This window comes from Oncorhynchus masou, chromosome 12, assembly GCF_036934945.1.
Source record: "Oncorhynchus masou masou isolate Uvic2021 chromosome 12, UVic_Omas_1.1, whole genome shotgun sequence".
NCBI classification, from domain to species: domain Eukaryota; kingdom Metazoa; phylum Chordata; class Actinopteri; order Salmoniformes; family Salmonidae; genus Oncorhynchus; species Oncorhynchus masou.
The window spans coordinates 32,643,239-32,663,707 of NC_088223.1; the positions used below are offsets into that span (position 1 = coordinate 32,643,239).

Below are 20,469 nucleotides of genomic sequence, written 5' to 3' on the forward strand. Positions count from 1 at the left end.
TGGAACACTTCTGACACCATGTAGAGTCCATGCCCGACGAATTGAGACTGTTCTGAGGGCAAAACCAAGTACAACTCAATATTAGGATGAGTTCCAAATGTTTTGTACACCGATTGTTTAAAGCAAAACTACCAAAGCTATTGCTGATGGTGAACCTGAACGATCAAAATATAAATATATTGTAAACCCCGTCCAGCAGGTATAGCCAGATGAGTTCTCTCTCCGGTAGCTTACCTTTATTTCAGCAAAACACAATTTAAAAACAGAGCATTTGATAATACCTATCAAATTACAGTGACCTAATATTGCGCAAGCCATTTTACAAACATTTGAATGTTGAGTGCAGATGTGTCAGATCTCATTGTTCAGGCTACTGGTATTGCCTGGCGTTGTTCGGCGTGCAAAATGACTTGTAGATAAATGACTGTCAAAACAGTTACATGCAATGGTGTTTCCTCCGACACATTGGTGCGGCTGGCTTCTGGTGTAAGCAGGCGGGTGTTAAGAAGCGCGGTTTGGCGGGTCATGTTTCGGAGGACGCATGACTCGACCTTCACCTCCCGAGCCCGTTGCAGCAATGAGACAAGAACAAAAAGGGGGCAAAACACCGCCCCACCCCACAAATCTCTTTAAATAAAAAATGACATGGAGCGAAAGGACAAAGAGTCCTGTTTACTGTAGCAGTCTTAACATAACTTACATATGGACCTAAAGGCATACTTCAATATATATATATCAATCATTCATGCAAGTCCTATAGCACACATACATCTTGCCGACATCTACATGATACATCGGGGAGATGTAGTGTTAATTTGACATTTTACCTTAATTTAACTAGGCAAGTCAGTTATAGAACAAATTCTTATTTTCAATGACGGCCTAGGAACAGTGGGTTAACTGCCTTGTTCAGAGGCCGAACGACTGATTTTAACCTTATCAGCTCAGGGATTCGATCTTGCAACCTTTCGATTAGTAGTCCAACGCTCTAACCACTAGGCTACCTGCCACCCGTGTGGAGAGTGTTTGCACATTGGCAATATGTCACAGAAACTTCGGCATTAGATTGCACTTGCCCTTCAGCCCCGTTTGGATGATGCGTGTCAAAGCGGCTAAATACAATTTATATATTTATTTTTTTACATTTTAGCAGTGGTGTAAAGTACTTAAGTAAAAAATACTTTGAAATACTACTTAGGTTTTATTTGATTTCGCCTATATTTAACCAGGTAGATGAGTTAAGAACAAGTTCTCATTTACAACTGCGACCTGGCCAAGAAAAAGCAAAGCAGTGCGTACAGGTGCAGGTATCTGTGAGCTGCTCTGACAGCTGGTGCTTAAAGCTAGTGAGGGTGATATGAGTCTCCAGCTTCAGTGATTATTGCAATTCGTTCCAGTCATTGGCAGCAGAGAACTGATAAGAAAGGCTACCAAAGGTGGAATTGGCTTGGGGGTGACCAGTGAAATATACCTGCTGAAGCACGTGCTACGGGTGGGTGCTGAAATGGTGACCAGTGAGCTGAGATAAGGCGGGGCTTCACCTAGCAAAGACTTATAGATGACCTGGAGCCAGTGGGTTTGGCGATGAATATGAAGCGAGGGCCAGCCATCGAGAGCATACAGGTCGCAGTGGTGGGTAGTATATGGGGCTTTGGTGACAAAACGGATGGCACTGTGATAGACTACATCCAATATGCTGAGTAGAGTGTTGGAGGCTATTTTGTAAATGACATCGCCGAAGTCTAGGATCAGTAGGATAGTCAGTTTTATAAGGGTATGTTTGGCAGCATGAGTGAAGGATGCTTTGTTAAGGAATAGGAAGCTGATTCGAGATTTCATTTTAGACTGGAGAGGCTTAATGGGAGTCTGGAAGGATAGTGTACAGTCCAACCAGACACCTAGGTAGTTGTCCACATATTGTAAGTAAGAACCGTCCAGAAAAGTGATGCTTGACGGACGGGCAGACGCAGGCAACTATCGGTTGAAGAGCATGCATTTAGTTTCACTTGCATTTAAGAGCAGTTGGAGGCCACGGAAGATGAGTTGTATGGCATTGATGCTCGTCTGGAGGTTAGTTAACACAGTGCCCAAATAAGTGCCAGAAGTATACAGAATGTTGTCGTCTGCGTAGAAGTGGATCAGACTCACCAGCAGCAAGAGCGACATCATTGATGTGTACAGGAAAGAGAGTCGGCGCCCAAGGATTGAACCCTGTGGCACCCCCATAGACTGCCAGAGATCCGGACAACAGGTCCTCCGATTTGACACACTGAACTCTATCTGACAAGTAGTTGGTGAACCAGGCAAGGCAGTCATTGACAGAGTTGAAAGCCTTGGCCAGGTCGATGAAGACAGCTGCACAGTATCGTCTCTTATTGATGGCGGTTATGATATCGTTTAGGACCTTGAGCGTGGCTGAGGAGCACCCATCACCAGCTCGGAAACCATATTGCAAAACGGAGAAGGAACGGTGGGATTCGAAATGGTCGGTGACCTGTTTTTAACTTGGCTTTCGAAGGCCTTAGAAAGGCAGGGTAGGATAGATATAGGTCGGTAGCAGTTTGGGTCTAGAGTGCCTCCCCCAGCAGCTTCCCAATCTTTGGGGATCTCAGACGATACGAAAGAGGTTGAAACGGCTAGTAATAGGGGTTGCAACAATTTCAGCTGATCATTTTACAAAGAGAGGGTTCAGATTGTCTAGGCCCACAAATTTGTAGGGGTCCAGATTTTGCAGCTCTTTCAGAACATCTAGATAGCTGATTTGGGTGAAGGAGAAATGGGGGAGGCCTGGGCAAGTTGCTGTGGGGGATGCATGGCTGTTGACCGGGATAGGGGTAGCCAGGTGGAGGGCATGGCCAGCCGTAGAAAAATGCTTATTGAAATTCTCAATTATCGCGGATTTATCGGTGGTGAGAGTTTCCTAGGCTCAGTGCAGTGGGCAGCTGGGAGGAGGTGCTCTTATTCTCCATGGACTTTACAGTGTCCCAGAATGTTTTGGAGCTTGTGCTGCAGGATGCACATTTCTGTTTGAAAAAGCAAGCCTTTGCTTTCCTAACAGCCTGTGTATTTTGGTTCCTGACTTCCCTGAAAAGTTGCATATCGCGGGGGCTATTTGATGCTAATGGTCAAGGGCAGTCAGGTCTGGAGTGAACCAAGGGCTATATCTCTAACTGGTTCTATATTTTTGAATGGGGCACGCTTTTTTAAGATTGTGAGGAAAGCACTTTTAAAGAATAACCAGGCATCCTCTACTGATGGAATGAGGTCAATATCCTTCCAGGATACCCGGGCCGGGTCGATTAGAAAGGCCTGCTCGCTGAAGTATTTTAGGGAGCATTTGACAGTGATGAGGGGTGGTCGTTTGACCGCAGACCCATTAAGGACGCAAGCAATGAGGCAGTGATCATTGAGATCCTGATTGAAGACAGCAGAGGTGTATTTGAAGGGCAGGTTGGTTAGGATGATATCTAGGAGGGTGCTTGTGTTTACAGATTTGGGGTTGTAACTGGTAAATTCATTGATAATTTGTGTGAGATTGAGGGCATCTAGCTTAGATTGTAGAATGACCGGGGTGTTAAGCATGTCCCAGTTTAGGTCACCTAACAGCACGAGCTCTGAAGATAGACGGGGGGCAATCAATTCACATATGGTGTCCAGGGCACAGCTGGGGGCAGAAGGTGGTCTATAGCAAGTGGAAACGGACAGAGACTTGTTCCTGGAAAGGTGGATTTTTAAAAGTAGAAGCTAAAATTGTTTGGGCACAGACCTGGATAGTATAACATAACTCTGCAGGCTCTCTCTGCAATAGATTGCAACTCCGCCCCCTTGCATGCATGTAACCAAGGCTTTTACAGTTACAGAAGTCAACAAATGAGAGGGAATGGGAGTGGAGCAAGGCACTGCAGGGCCTGGATTAACCTCTACATCACCAGAGGAGGAGTGTGCTAAGGGCTATAAGAACTGGTCGTCTAGTATGTTCGGAACCGAGAGTAAAAGGAGCAGGTTTCTGGGCGCGGTAGAATAGATTCAACGCATAATGTACAGACAAAGGTATGGTAGTTTGTTAATACAGTTGGTATTGTCTCTAGACATCAATTAAACATATAGTTTTTTGGGGAATCTGTACTCCATACATTTTCCCTGACAACCCAAAGTACTCGTTTCATTTTGAATGCTTAGCAGGACAGGAAAAGTGTGAAATTCACGCACTTATCAAGAGAACACGTGGTCATCCCTATTGCCTATGGTCTGGCAAACTCACTAAACAAAAATAAATGTCAGTGTTGGAGTGTGCCCCTGCAAACCGTAAATTTTAAAAACAAAATACTTGTGCGGTCTGGTTTGCCTAATATATGGAATTTGAAACTATTTATACTTTTACTTTTGATACTTAAGTATATTTTAAAACAAAACAAATACTTTCACTCAAGTGGTATTTTACTGGGTGACTTTCACTTTTACTTGAGTCTTTTTCTATTAAAAAAGGTATCTATACCTTTACTCAAGCATGACAATTGGGTACTTTTTCCACCACTGCATTTTAGCAGATGCGACTTACAATTCCACCCCCCCCCCCTTCATACTGGTCCCCCGGGGAACGGACGACACCTGGCATTGCAAGTGCTATGCTCTACCAACTGAGCTACATTTAACAATAAATAAACTGCAACATATCGGCTAAAGCAATTTAATTCAGGAATTAATGAAACCAAGATAGAAATCCTTGGCCTGAATGCCAAGTGTCACGTCTGGCGGAAACCTGGCACCATCCCTACGGTGAAGCATGGTGGTGGCAGCATCATGCTGTGGGGATGTTATTCAGTGGCAGGGACTGGGAGACTGGTCAGGATCGAGGGAAAGATTAACAGAGCATAGTAGAAAGTGATCCTTCATGAAATCCTGCTCCAGGGCGCTTAGGACATCAGACTGGGGGCAAAGATTCACCTTCCAACAGGACAACGACCATAAGCACTTAGCCAAGACAACGCAGGAGTGGCTTTAGGAGAAGTCTCTCAATGTCCTTGAGTGGCCCAGCCAGAACCCGGACTTGAACCCGATCTAACATCTCTGAAGACACCCGAAAACAGCTGTGTAGCGATGCTCCCCATCCAACGTGACAGAGTGTAAGGATCTGCAGAGAAGAATGGGAGAAACTCCCCAAATACAGATGTGTCAAGCTTGTAGTGTCATACCCAAGACGACTCGAGGCTGTAATCGCTGCCAAAAGTGCTTCAACAAAGTACTCAGTAAAGGGTCTGAACACTTATGTAAATGAGATTTCTGTTTTTTTGTTGTTGATATATTGTATTATTGTGTACAGAATGATGAGTGGGAAAAATTTAAATTTAATTTAATACAATTGAGAATAAGGCTGTATAATGTAACAACATGTGGAAAAAGTCAAGGGGTCTGAATACTTTCCAAATGCACTGTACATCACTTTACAGTATATGTTACATCCCTACTATATACACTGATAATAATTAATATATCAGGAGATAAAAGCTATGCTAATAATAATGGACCCAGGACAGGGTGAGAATAAAACTGAAATTTACTTTCAAATTAATAAGGAGATGGCTAATACCTTGGCAATTAAAGTGGGCCTAAATGGCAACTGTAGAAGTTCACTGCCTGGTGCTTTCAGGTCACAGTGATCTGATAAGTGCTGCTGCACTCTTTCTATGCATGCACAGACACACAGACGAGGGAGATGAAACATCACTCACATATACACCGGTGGTGTTTCTTCAATAAAATGTACAGTACCAGTCAAAAATGTGGAAACACCTACTCATTTAAGGGTTTTTCTTTATTTTTTACTATTTTCAACATTGTAGAATAATAGTGAAGACATTAAATATATGAAACAACACATAAGGAATCATGTTGTAACCAAAAAAGGGTCAAACAAATCAAAATATATTTTATATTTGAGATTCTTCAAAGTAGAGACCCTTTGCCTTGACAGCTTTGCACACTCTTGGCATTCTCTCAACCAGCTTCATGAGGTAGTCACCAGGAATTAACAGATGTGGCTTGTTAAAGGTAATTTGTGGAATTTCTTTAAGCCAAATCAGTTGTCACAAAACAAAGTAGGGGTGGTATACAGAAGATGGTATTTTACCAAATATGGTTAAGTCCATATTAAAGCAAGAACAGCTCAAATAAGCAAAGAGAAACGACAGTCCATTAACTGAAGGTAAGTCAATCAGGAAAATTTCAAGAAATGTAAAAGTTTCTCAAGTGCAGTCACAAAAGTCATGAAGCGCTATGATGAAACTGGCTCTCATGAGGACCGCCACAGGAAAGGAAGACCCAGAGTTACCTGTGCTACAGAGGGTAAGTCCATTAAGAGTTACCAGCCTCAGAAATTTCAGACCAAATAAATGTTTCAGAGTTCAAATAACATACACATTTCAAAATCAACTGTTCAGGGGAGACTGTGTGAATCAGGCCTTCCTGGTAGAATTGCTGCAAAGTAACCACTACTAAAGGACACCAATAAGAAGAAGAGATTTTTGAGATGTGCTGGTCCCCACGGTAGAGTGTAAACGACAAGCCACATAGAAAGGACAATATGAAGTGCTGGGAGAGAATAGGAGAAGTTAATGATTGGATCTGACAGCCAGGTCGTCGGCCCCCGGGAGCAGATCTATCACATAAACCTGTTAAAAGCATGGAGAGAAAAACCCCAATTGTCACGTACCCCACACCCACTCAGGAGGCAGCCACTGTTTATGTGTCACCTACTCTGTCCCCAGCACAAGTACAGGAAGTAAAGACCCTGATCCAGAAAACAGATGTGTTTTCAGGGACACCAGGCTGAGTAGATAAACTGTTGGAGAAAATTGGTCAAGTTCTGTACATTACGACCCTGCACCTAGCCAAAGGTTACTGCCAAACTCATCTGACTCCCAGAGCCAAATAAAGACAGCCTTTGCAATCCCTGATGGTTTGTTTCAATACACAGTCATGCCATTCGGCTTACATGGGGCACTAGCCAACTTTCAACGCACCAGGTCCTAAAACCGAACAGAGCTTACGCCGCAGCCTATTTACATGGCGGATCTACAGCCCAGATTGGGAATCCCACTTACCTAGGGTACAGGCAGTGCTAGACGCCCTTAGGAAAGCAGGACTCACGGCAAACCCTGCCAAGTGTTGTGGGGTTAGAGGAAACCGAGTATCTGGGAAGAGGGTTCATCAAACCCCAACTTAAGGTCGAGGCAATTAGAAAATGGCCAAAACCAGGAAATAAGAATGAGGTTCGAGCATTCCTAGGGTTGACCAGTTACTTCCGGAAGTTCATCCCAAGTTATGCAATAGTGACCGCCCCACTCACCGACATGACTAGTGCCAGAGGGCCAAACATGCAAAGATGGGATGGAAAAGCCAATAAATAATTTAGAATATTAAAGGAGGCTCCCTGCTGTAATCCAGTGCTGGTGATACCAGACTTTGAGCACGAGTTCATTGTTCAGACGGATGCGCCAGAGGTTGGCTTGGGAGCCGTGCTCTCCCAAGAGGTAGATGGGGTGGGAAAGCTGGAACCACAGGAGGCCAACTACTCAGTCTTGAGAAAGAGACTGTGGCAGTAAAGTGGGCTCTAGAAAGCCTGAAATACTACCTGCTAGCGCGCCACTTCACTCTACTCAGTGACCATGCCCCACTCACCTGGATGCAGGTGGTTTTTGAGTCTCCAACCGTTTCACTTTGACATAAAACACAGAGCAGGGAAGGAAATGGGAAATGTGGATGGGTTGTCCTGCATGCACGCCTATTTTGCTGCGGTTGCCCGACCTAGGGGATGCTCAGCATATGTGGGAACTCTTGTAAACTGTTGGAAAAGCATTCCCCATGAAGATGGTTGAGGGAATGCCAAGAGTGTGCAAAGCTGTCATCAAGGCAAAGGGTGGCAACTTCGTAGAATCTCAAATATAAAATATATGTTTTGATTTGTTTAACACTTGTTTGATTACTACATTATTCCATGTGTTATTTCATATTTTTGATGTCTTCACTTTTACTCTACAATGTATAAAATAGTAAAAATAAAGATAAATCCTTGGTGTGTCCAAACTTTGGACTGGTACTTGTGGCAAAGAAGGGGGTCGAGTGATAAATGGCAGATATGTGGGGGCAGAATTAATAAACTGGCTCTTCCCTCACACTAAAATGGCCATCCCTGAAAAGAACGACATATCACAAAATGGCCGACCGCCAGAAACAACAATCCCCAGAGGAAAAGGAAACGTTCAGAAGGTGGGGGCGACCCACAGATAAGGGGTCAAAACAAACCAGGAAGAGAGAGGAAGGGGCTGGGGGATCTGTGAACCATAGAGAAAGAAACAATATATATTAGCTGGTTTATACCATATATATGACCTGGACTGTTTGGACTTATCTGTTAGCATTTGGACTAGAGGTCGACCGATTAATTGGCATGGCTGATTAATTAGGGCCAATTTCAAGCTTTCAAAACTATCGGTAAATCGCATTTTTGGACGCCGATTACATTGCAATCCCAAAGGGGACTGCGTGACAGGCTGACCACCTGTTACGCAAGTGCAGCAAGGAGCCAAGGTCAGTTACTAGCTAGCATTAAACGTATCTTATAAAAAACAATCAATCTTAACATAATCACTAGTTAACTACACATGGTTACTGACATTACTAGTTTAACTAGCTTGTCCTGCGCGTTGCATATAATCAATGCAGTGCATGATAATTTATCATCCAATCACAGCCTACTTCGCCAAATGGGTGATTTGGCCTTTAACAAAAGCGCCATTTGCGAAAAAAGCAATCGTTGCACCAAAGAACCTTACCATAAACATCAATGCCTTTCTTAAAATCAATACACAAGTAAAAAAAAAAATTCAACTTGCATATTTAGTTAAAAGGAATGCATGTTAGCAGGCAATATTAACTACGGAAATTGTGTCGCTTCTCTTGCGTTCAGTGCAAGCAGAGTCAGAGTATATGCAGCAGTTTGGGGCGCCTGGCTCGTTGCGGACTGTGTGAAGACCATTTCTTCCTCACAAAGGCCGTCATTAATTTGCCAGAATTTTACATAATTATGACATAACATTTAAGGTTGTGCAACGTAGCAGCAATATTTAGACTTAGGGTTGCCACCCATGTCCGATGAAATACGGAATGGTTCCGTATTTCACTGAAAGAATAAACATCGGTTTCCGAAATGATAGTTCCCGGATATGACCATACCTAATGCTCGTATTTCTGTGTTTATCATATTATAATTAAGTCTATGATTTGATATTTGATAGAGCAGTCTGACTGAGCGGTGGTAAGCAGCAGCAGGCTCGTAAGCATTCATTCAAACAGCACTTTCCTGCATTTGCCAGCAGCTCTTCGCATTGCTTGAAACACATCGCTGTTTATTACTTCAAGCCTATCAACTCCCGAGATTAGGCTGGCAATACTAAAGTGCCTATAAGAACATCCAATAGTCAAAGGTATATGAAATATTAATGGTATGGAGAGAAAGTCTGATAATTCCTATAATAATTACAACCTAAAACGTCTTAACTGGAAATATTGAAGACTCATGTTAAAAGGAACTACCAGCTTTCATATGTTCTAATGTTCTGAGCAAGGAACTTAAACGTTAGCTTTTTTACATGGCACATATTGCACTTTTACTTTCTTCTCAACACTGTTTTTGCATTATTTAAACCAAATTAAAACAGGTTTCATTATTTATTTGAGAATAAATTGATTTTATTTATGTATTATATTAAGTTAAAATAACTGTTCATTCAGTATTGTTGTAATTGTCATTATTTCAAATATAACAAAATATATATTTTTTTAATTTTATCTAAAAAAAGGCCGATTAATCGTTATCGGCTTTTTTTGGGGTCCTCCAATCGGTATCGGCGTTGAAAAATCATAAACAGCCGACCTCTAGTTTGGACCTGGACATACAGAGAACCCGATTCATATACCGAACCCTGCAATCCTTGACCACGCCTGCGGCCTGGGCGGACCATGACGGAGAAACCAACATACAGGTACTGTACTGTCTTGCTCTAAATTTGCCCTGTTTGATTTTGGTGACGGTCTCCTCTTAATTTGTGACAAACTCTCCAAACCTTGAAGAGGTTACTGTAATACACATACTGTAATACCCATGAGGTGTTCGTGGACTAAGCAATTCATGTTGACTTGGATTCCATAAAGTTGGATTTAGTTTGAGCTCAATTATTTGTGTTTATGGGCAATGTGAAAGGGTCGATGGTGATCTTTTGAGAGGCTACTCAAGACTCCTTGCTCCGGCCACACCCACAGACAGTCTCTTCTTCGGAATGAGTCTGGATCTGTGTACCTCCCCGACCATTCACCAAATGTGAGCACATTCATGGCCATCTGATTGGTCCAGAAAACAATAGGTTGGACCAGAGCCAAAACACACGTAGGTAAAGAAGAGGTTTGAAAATGTGTCATTGGCTTTGATACTCTGATTGGTTAGACGAGCTTCTCCTCACCAAAAACATCTTCAATGATGGCTTCATCAGAATAAAGTATGTAGCGAACAACAGAGCAGGGGTCTAACATACCACCTAGATACCAGGGGCTTGTTCAGGTAGATGCAATGGTAGAAAACAATTCAGATAGAAAATGCATCCGTCATCCATTGAAAATGACTGATTCCATTAGTTTGACAGAAGTAGTGCCTAGTATAAACACTGAGAAGTTCATGCATGTGATTTATGTACAGCTATATCTTGGCCAGGTCACAGTTGTAAATGAGAACTTGTTCTCAACTAGCCTACCTGGTTAAATAAAAGGTGAAAAAAAATGTATATTATATATATATACACATTTCTAAATCAGTTATCACCATTACCTGAACTGGGCCTCAGTGCCTGTGACCTCATCAAGGTGCTGCTGTAGCACTAGGAGTTCGGTAGAGTAGCGCTCCTCTGTCTCTTTGGCATGCTGCTTGTAGTAGGCCCTAAGGTGCTCCACCTCCAGTCTGTGGCATTCCTCCAGCTGGGCCCGCTGCTGCTGGACGTCGGCCCTCAACTTCTGGACGTCCTCAGCAGTGTGGGAGGAGGGCGAGGCAGTGGTCAGCTCCCTCCGATCTGGGTAGAGAGAGATAGCCATGCTAATGCTTACACTATGTCGATGGAAGCAGACGGGCTCTATCTTTCCCATTCATTTTGGTATTGAGGCTTGCAGACATTCCTAATGCAGATGGTATAGAATATGGGCACCACATAATTTGGCACCATTTTGGTTTAGACACACAATGTAGATCAAGATTTACCATCAAGGCCGTGTGTGGAAGTAATAGAGCTGTCGATAATCTTGCGCAGGCTGGCGATCTCTTCCTGACTGCTGCGCTTCAGATCATTGTACCCCAGCTGTATCACCTCAATCTAAGAATAACAAGTAGTTTGACAGCAGAGTTCATTGGCGTGATCATTCAAATCAATTAGCTAGAGTGCCTTCTGGAAGTATTCACACCCCTTGACTTTCCCCCCCAAAAATCAAAATTGTCACCGGCCTACACACAATACTCCGTAGCGTCAAAGTGTAATTTTTTTTATATTTTTTTTTTACAAATTAATAAAAAATGAAAAGCTGAAATGTTATGGCAAACCAAAATAAATTCAGGAGTAAAAATGTACTTAAAAAGTTGCATGGCCTCAGTCTGTGTTCAATAATAGTGTTAAACATGATTTGTGAATGTACCCCACACATACAATTATCTGTAAGGTCCCTGAATTAAGCAGTGAATTTAAAACACAGATTCAACCGCAAAGATCAGGGAGGTTTTCAATGCCTTGCAAAAGGCACTATTGGAGGTAAAAAATAAAAATAAAATAAAAACTTTGAATATGCAAGTTATAAATTACACTTTGGATGGTTTATCAATACACCCAGTCACTACAAAGCTACATGTGTAGTTTAAGGCAGGAGTTTAATGGCTGTGAGAGACGAAAAATTAGATCAACATTGAACACTAAACAAAAATAAACATGTGACGTGTTGGTCCCATGTTTCATGAGCTGAAATAAAATCCCAGAAATGTTTAATAAACACAAAAAGCTTATTTCGCACAAATTTGTTTACATCTCTGATAGTGGGCATTTCTCCTTTCCCAAGATAATCCATCCACCTGACAGGTGAAGCATATGAAGAAGCTGATTGAACAGCATGATCATTGCACGGGTGCACCTTGTGATGGGGACAATAAAAGGCCACAGATGTCTCAAGTTGACAGAGTGTGCAATTGCAATGCTGACTACTGTAATGTCCACCGGAGCTGTTGCCAGAGAATTTAATGTTAATTTCTATACCATAAGCCACCTCTAACATTGTTTCACAGAATTTGGCAGTACATCCAAGCGGCCTCACAACCGCAGACCACGTGTAACCACGCCAGCCCAGGGACTCCACACCCAGCTTCTTTACCTATGAGATCGTCTGCAGACCAGCCACCAAGACAGCTGATGAAACTGTGCGTTGCACAAAAGGATCTGTACACAATTCCTGGAATCTGAAAATGTCCCAGTTCTTCCATGGCCTGAAAACACAGACATGTCACCCATTGAGCATGTTTGGGATGCTCTGGATTAACGTGGACCACAGCGTGTTCCAGTTCCTGCCAATACCCAGCAACTTCGCACAGCCATTGAAGAGGAGTTGGACAACATCCCACAGGCCACAATCAACAATCTGATCAACTCTACGCAAATGATATGTGTTTTGCTTCATGAAGCATATGGTGGTCACATCAGATACTGACAGGATTTCTGGTATCTGTGACCAACAGATGCATATCTGTATTCCCAATCATGTGAAATTCATAGATTAGGGACAAATTTATTTATTTCAATTGACGGATTTCCTTATTTGAACATTAACTTAGTAAAATCTTTGAAATTGTTGCATGTTTCGTTTAGATTTTTGTTCAGTGTAGTTACTCCACAATTCTAACCTCAATGACAGAGTGAAAAGAAGGAAGTCTGTACAGAATAAAAATATTCCAAAACATACAGTAATACTGCAAAAAACAAATTGGAAATGCAATTAACTTTTTGTCCTGAATACAAGTGTTATATTTGGGGCAAATCCAAAACAACACATGACTGAATATCTCTCTCCATATTTTCAAGCATAGTGGTGGCTGAATTATGTTATGGGTATGCTTTAATAGTTAAGGACTGAGGAGTTTTTCTGGATAAAAAAAGAAACGCACAGGCAAAAATCCTAGAGGAAAAGCTGGTTCAGTCTGCTTTCCGCCAGACACTGGGAGATGAATTCCCCTTTCAGCAGGACACAAGGCCATATCTACAGTGGAGTTGCTTACCAAAAAGACAGTGAATTTTACCCGTAGTGGCCTAGTTACAGTTTTGACTTAAATCTAAAGCTATGGAAAGAGCTGAAAATCGTTGTCTAGCAATGATCAACAACCAATTTGACAGATCTTGAAGAACTATCAAAAGAATGGGCAAATGTTGCACAATCCTGGTGTGGAAAGCTCTTAGAGACTTACCCAGAAAGACTCACAGCTGTAATCGCTATCAAAAGGTAATTCTAACATGTATTGAATACTTATCTAATCAAGATAAAATAGAATTCAAATAAAAACACTAATGTATTTTATTTTTTGACAAATGCATCATCCAGGTCAGGGGAGGATTTGGCCGGCTGGGTTGTCCTTGTCCCATCGCACACTAGCAACTCCTTGTGGCGGCCAGGCGCATGAACACTGACTTCGGCGGCTAGCTGTACGGTGTTTCCTATGACACATTGGTGTGGCTGGCTTCCAGGTTAAGCAGGTAGTTTGGCTTGGCAGGGGTCATGTTTCAGAGGACGCATGGCTGTCAACCTTCACCTCTCCCAAGTCCATACGGGAGTTGCAGCGATGGGAAAATACTAAATACCAATTGTATATCACAAAATTGGGGAGAAAAGGGGATACAGATATACACACACACAGTTGAAGTTGGAAGTTCACATACACTTTAGCCAAATACAACTAAACGTAGTTTTCACAATTAATCCTAGTAAAAATATCCCTGTTTTAGGTCAGTTAGGATCACCACTTTATTTTAAGAATTTGAAATGTCAGAATAATAGGAGAGAGAATTATTTATTTCAGCTTTTATTTATTTCATCACATTCCCAGCGGGTCAAAAGTTTACATACACTCAATTAGTATTTGGTAGCATTGCCTTTAAATTGTTTAACTTGGGTCAAACGTTTCGGTCAGGTTTGTAGGCCTTCTTGCTCGCACATACTTTTTCAGTTCTGCCCACAAATGTTCTATAGGATTGAGGTCAGGGCTTTGTGATGGCCACTCCAATACGCTGACTTTGTTGTCCTTAACCCATTTTGCCACAACTTTGGAAGTATGCTTGGGGTCATTGTCCACTTGGAAGACCCATTTGCGACCAAGCTTCAACTTCCTGACTGATGTCTTGAGATGTTGCTTCAATATATCCACATAATTTTCCTTCCTCATGATGCCATCTATTTTGTCAAGTGCCCCAGTCCCTCCTGCAGCAAAGCACCCCCACAACATGATGCTGCCACCCCCGTGCTTCACAGTTGGGATGGTGTTCTTCGGCTTGCAAACCGCCCTCTTTTTCCTCCAAACATAATGATCATTATGGCCAAAAAGTTATATTTTTGTTTCATAAGACCAGAGGATATTTCTCCAAAAGGTACAATCTTTGTCCCCATGTGCAGTTGTAAACCGTAGTCTGGCTTTTTTATGGCGGTTTTGGAGCAGTGGCTTCTTCCTTGCTGAGTGGCCTTTCAGGTTATGTCGATATAATACTCATTTTACTGTGGATATAGATACTTTTGTACCCGTTTCCTCCAGCATCTTCACAAGGTTAATAGCACGCTGTTGTCCTGGGATTGATTTGCACTTTTTGCACCAAATTACGTTCATCTCTAGGAAACAGAATGAGTCTCCTTCCTGAACGGTATGACGGCTGCGTGGTCCCATGTATGCTATTGTTTGTACAGATGAACGTGGTACCTTCAGGCATTTGGAAATTGCTCCCAAGGATGAACCAAACTTGTGGAGGTCTACAATTTTTTCCCCCTAAGGTCTTGGCTAATTTCTTTTGAATTTCCCGTGATGTCAAGCAAAGAGGCACTGAGTTTGAAGTTAGGCCTTGAAATACATCCACAGGTACACCTCCAATTGACGCAAATTATGTCAATTAGCCTATCAGAAGCTTCTAAAGCCATGACATCTTTTCTGGAATTTTCCAAGCTGTTTAAAGGCACAGTCAACTTAGTGTATGTAAACCTCTGACCCACTGGAATTGTGATAGAGTGAATTATAAGTGAAATAATCTGTCTGTAAATAATTGTTGGAAAAATAACTTGTGTCGTGCACAAAGTAGACATCCTAACCGACTTGCCAAAACTATATAGGTTGTTAACAAGAAATTTGTGGAGTGGTTGAAAAACGAATTGTAATGACTCCAACCTAAGTGTATGTAAACATCCGACTTCAACTGCATGTGTGTTATATATATAGATCTCAATAAATACATGTTTAAATTTTTCTTCCAATTTGAGATGTGTTTTGTGTTGATCGTTGACAATAAATCCATGTTAATCCCACCTTTGCAACCCAACAAAAGGGGTGTGAATACTTTTAAGGCACTATGATCCGTCATATCATTATTAACAAGCACAGTTAGAAGTTAAAAAGCTAAGTGCTAGTGTCCTAGCAATTACTGTACAATAATCAAATCATCGTTGCTTTCATCCCAGTCATAACACTGTAATTATATGTCAAAGAGGTTGGTGTTGTAACGTCTAAACACAACCAATGAATGACGTTTCATGTTTCTTCCCACCAATGCATAAATTGAGCCTAAACCTCACAAAATGTTAACTAAAATCAACAGTTTTACACACACCGTATTGCCATCTGCCTTCAGTAAGGACTGGAGCTGTAGTAGACGACCATGCTCCTGCTCAATCCTTTCCTTCACCTGCTGAAGGTCTCTACACATTTCTATTGAGCGAGACAGAAGAAATGCCCATTACAAATATGTCCTCATGCAGTTAGTCTCAGGTACTGTATTTGTATCTTAATTACTAAAATATATTTATTTTATCATTCATGTAGCTTTATTTGATGTATGTATGCAAATGAAAACTGGGGGAAAATACAATATATACTAATTTGTAATTTTATCATGCCACAGCCAAGATCGTTTGGCGACTTATTTATTTGGACTTTTCCGTTAGTCAGCGACTCATCTCATAGGCTGCATGTTTATGTAGCATTTTTATCATTTGGTTAGACATCCCAACCAATAAAGCACCTTTTGCATCCTGTAAAACAGCACTGGGATCCCTGGTTTCTTCCTTTTCACATGAATGAATCGTCCAGTCCTCAACATCAGTGGGGTGGAGATACTCCAATAATTCCTTGCCGAAAAGTTTAGCAAAGGACTGTGAAGAGAACGGCAAAATAGCTCTCAAACATCAATGTCTCAGTGAATATTTGATGCACTCGTGTGGTAATAATCAATGTCCAAACCTGAAATAATTCGGTCAAATAACATTCTCAGAAATCGAAAAGTAATTGACAATGCAAAGGAACACAAATCAATACCTGGTTTATTAGGTTTGCCGTGTGTCCTATCCTTGTGGGGACATACAATTATCAAAAGGTCCCCATAAGGATAGTAAAACCAGGAAAATTTTCCGCTGTGCAGACATTTCCCACATCCCCATCAGGACAAAGGCTATTTTAAGTTTAGAGTTACAATTACAGTTTCGGTTAGAATTAGCGTAAGGGATTAGTGGTTATGGTAAGGGTTAGGTTTACAGGTTAGGGAAAATTATTTTATGGAAATTAGGTTCCCACAAGGATAGAGGAACATAACACATGCGTGTGTGTGTAATTAATGTTAACTACCAGGATGAGCTGCTTGCATTCTTCAGACACAATTTGCACCACATTCTGGTACTTGGAGCTTTTGGGATCATCTGTGAAGTCTGAGAAAAACAACAAAAGCATACAGTATTATTGTCTTATATCATAAATAGTACACCATAATTCAATTACTAAAATAAGATGAAAGCAAAAGTGACTGAATAACTTGTGTGGTAGTCAGTGTCCTGTTTTCTATCTACAGTTTGTAGCATGGTTGAAGTCATGAATGATAGATGATAAATGATGAATGATAAAAAAAACTTCAATGTGGCTCGTCTAGCTCCATAACCCCAGATACACAATGAAAAATGCATGTGCGCACACACAGTGAAACACACACGGCCGCACCCCTTGGTTCTTTGAGGCAGCCCAGCTCAAGTATGCAGGTACGGGCATCTGTCTGCTCCCGGAGCAGCTCCAGCTGCGCAGCGTGTATCTGAGACAGGCTGATCCGCTGGGCCTCCAGCTGCAGCCTGCACTCCACCTTCACAAATAGACAAGAGTGGAGAGAGCATAAAATTAGATACACCAGAATGTATATACTCACTCAGTCTACCTACTGTGGCACAATATAGATTGTTTCAGGAGTAGGACACAAATTCCACAGGATTATATGTACTTGTTGCAACTTACAATGAATTTAAGGTATTCTTAGCAATATGACGTTATAGAGGTAACACAATTGTCAACCAATATTGGCCCCTCCAAATGTAGGCATGCCTGTTGTTGTTGATATCTGTAAGCAGGAAGTCGTCCCGCTGTGTATGATGCCATATTGCTGAGTGTACCTTGTGACCACCATCCCACTCTGTCTGCCGAATTCTCTCTCTTTGCTCTCGTTTTCCTTAATAGGATGTCGGTTGGCGGAGCCGGGAGGGTCGTCAGGGAAATGGGACACCCCTGGGCTCGGGTGTATCCCGGGATAAATACACCTCTTCCTCAATTATTGAGGAGACTCTCTCCAAGCAGACACAATGATAGAGTTTGGTTGTGCAATTTTTGTGGCAATTTTGTTTGTTTGCTTTGGCACCTTTTAACACCCCTCATTATCACATTTATGCACGCAAACACTCACACACACCATTGCTAATTGTATTTAGTTTACTTCAGTTAATAAATATATTTTGTTATTCCTTTTGTTGTCTCCCTTTTTGTTACGAACTTCAAGCCGGTTCGTGACAACCTTTAAACAAGCATTCCAAACGGTGTATCCACAATATATAAATGGACAGTCCATCCAGCACCTTGTTTGAATGAGAATGCCTGTTTCCCTGATTCAGATTTTATACGCTAGACAGGGGGGAGCACCTGGGCTTCAGCACAACAAATGAGGGGCCAGCTATTATCCATTCTTCAGCCAGCAATACAATGGGGAGCTGGCAAGGGTTTTCGCCCGCCTGTGGATGGATGTGTAAATGCAGATGTGTTGCAGCTACACTCGCGTGAAATTGTGATTTTCTTTTATTTTGACGCATTTTGCTGTGCACAGTGTTTTTGTGTTGGTTGGCAACACTGTTGTTTTCATAGTGCTTTGTAAGACAATAATTGATCCAACCAATTTAAGCGCTATACTATAAATATTACAGTAGGACATCAAATTGATCAAATTGATGTCAAGCACATGCCTGGTAGCCTAATGCATGTAGCTTTGTAGAATATGATCCTGTTCTTTAGCAAATACTGCTATGAAACAGAGATTGAATAATTGCATACTGCAACTTCCTAAACAAATTCATAGTTCTTACTTTGGTTATTTCACACTGATTATTAGCACAGTCTGGGCAGTACAACACTTTCTGACACAATAACAACCAAGCATATGACTCTTGAAAATAAAAACCGGTGACAAAAGAAAAGCTTTGCCTTTCATCACAGTCTTACTACTGGGTGCCCATAGTTACTCTATGAAGCTTTGCCACCTATTGATTGACCTTCCCAACCCGCTGTACTACTCTCTGATGGATCAAAGGCAGCCACTCAGGCCGGAGCTAAAAGCACAGGCGGATGTGAGCTCAGGTGACATTTACATGCTCTATGGTCTCGTTGTCCCTTTCGTCCTCCTCTCGCTTCGCTACATGGTCCGCCCGACACTCCATCCCATCTACTCTCTTCCCCTGAAAAGAGGAGAAAAGGTAGCCATTGTAACAAGAGTTTAAACATGTGAATATAAAACACATGTTAACAGTGTTGATGAGGTCTGGCGACAACACGTATGGCATATAACACAATGAAGCGCTTACTGAGAAGGCTACACTGTAAACATTGAGACAGCTTCGGAAGCATTTCACAACATCTTTTATTAGCAATTCATTAATATCAATGAATACTATGTCATCTCAAATATGGTGTACTTCACTTGCACACAGTACTGATACCAAGAACAAGAGGCAATAGCACCATTAAGTTGTTTTTATAAAGTCATTTATAAATAGATGTAAATGTTGCTTATGAAGATGCTCATGAAGATGCTACTGTGTGTAGTCTATTAAGGGGTCCTTCCCAGTAAGAGAAATTGAACATAATGTGGTGCACTGATGCAAGATGAGGGACAAATGCTGTGCATCTTTGACAACGCTCTACTGAGGTGAAGCCTTGGACATGTATAATACAGGTGAGACACATATGAGTGGCAGTGACATAAAATGGCTTCTCACCTTCGAGCACTTACTCCCTGCAGGATGGAAAGAAACTACAATGTATACATTTCTCTACATAAAAGCAAAGAAGTTCTTCAGCGAGAGAAAGACATTGATGAAAGATAACGACGTACACGTCATGTCTTTTCATGCTCTTTTTAATCTTTGAAGAGAATAGTTGTCACAGAATCTAGTTCTTACATAACAGCTTGAGTAAAGCTTGGTGATTTCAGCGTAACAATTTAAACAATCTGAAAATGTTACATGGAGTGGAGCGTCAATACTCTTGTGTGTTTATGCAACAGGCTCTCCTCCAGACTCTCTGTGCATTGAACCAATTGACGCTCCCCCCTCAGCTTCTCCTGCTTTACAATGAGTGGTATGTGTGGCCTGACAACCACAGACAAAATATTGAGCCTCTTTTCACCTAAGGGGGTCCTTATGAGAGCCAGCATCTGTCAGGTGCTTTGTAATCAAGCCTATCAATCACTAGAGTCACAGGCTGAATGAAAAAAAAAATGTCAGTGCTAGAACAGGCAAACCTCACCTCAGCCAGGTTTTTAAATAAGCCTTCGGTTCAGTCTACGCAGCGTATGAATACAGATACCATTCACCTGTATCAAGTAACGATCAACAATTCTAAGATTTAACAAGGGAGTAATGATACATCATTACGTAGTACTGGTTGTGAACGTGATCAACTGTTAACCTGGTTATTTCAACAATAGTGAATTGTGTACTGAGCATTAACATAAGACAAATGAAAATGCTCTATAAAACATTAACAGTTCAATCAGAAAGATTGTTTTATCAAACTTACTAAAAGGCAGGGATTGTGAGAGAGACATAGAAAGACAGCAATTCAGCAAGGCACTT

At 41.6% G+C, this 20,469-nt stretch overlaps 1 protein-coding gene across 6 annotated transcripts in view; it reads right to left on the minus strand.

Annotated features, from left to right (window-relative positions):
* LOC135549873 (A-kinase anchor protein 9-like) overlaps positions 1–20,469 on the minus strand; it is a 123,588-nt gene that overhangs the window by 61,957 nt on the left and 41,162 nt on the right. For all 6 annotated transcript variants that reach the window (XM_064980242.1, XM_064980241.1, XM_064980238.1 and 3 more), the window contains 7 exons: positions 18,985–19,071; positions 17,306–17,441; positions 16,940–17,019; positions 16,341–16,470; positions 15,930–16,027; positions 11,300–11,411; positions 10,877–11,114 (listed from right to left, as the gene is read on the minus strand). In XM_064980242.1, coding sequence (XP_064836314.1) covers positions 10,877–11,114; positions 11,300–11,411; positions 15,930–16,027; positions 16,341–16,470; positions 16,940–17,019; positions 17,306–17,441; positions 18,985–19,071 — 881 coding nt within the window. The remainder of the gene's footprint in view (positions 1–10,876; positions 11,115–11,299; positions 11,412–15,929; positions 16,028–16,340; positions 16,471–16,939; positions 17,020–17,305; positions 17,442–18,984; positions 19,072–20,469) is intronic.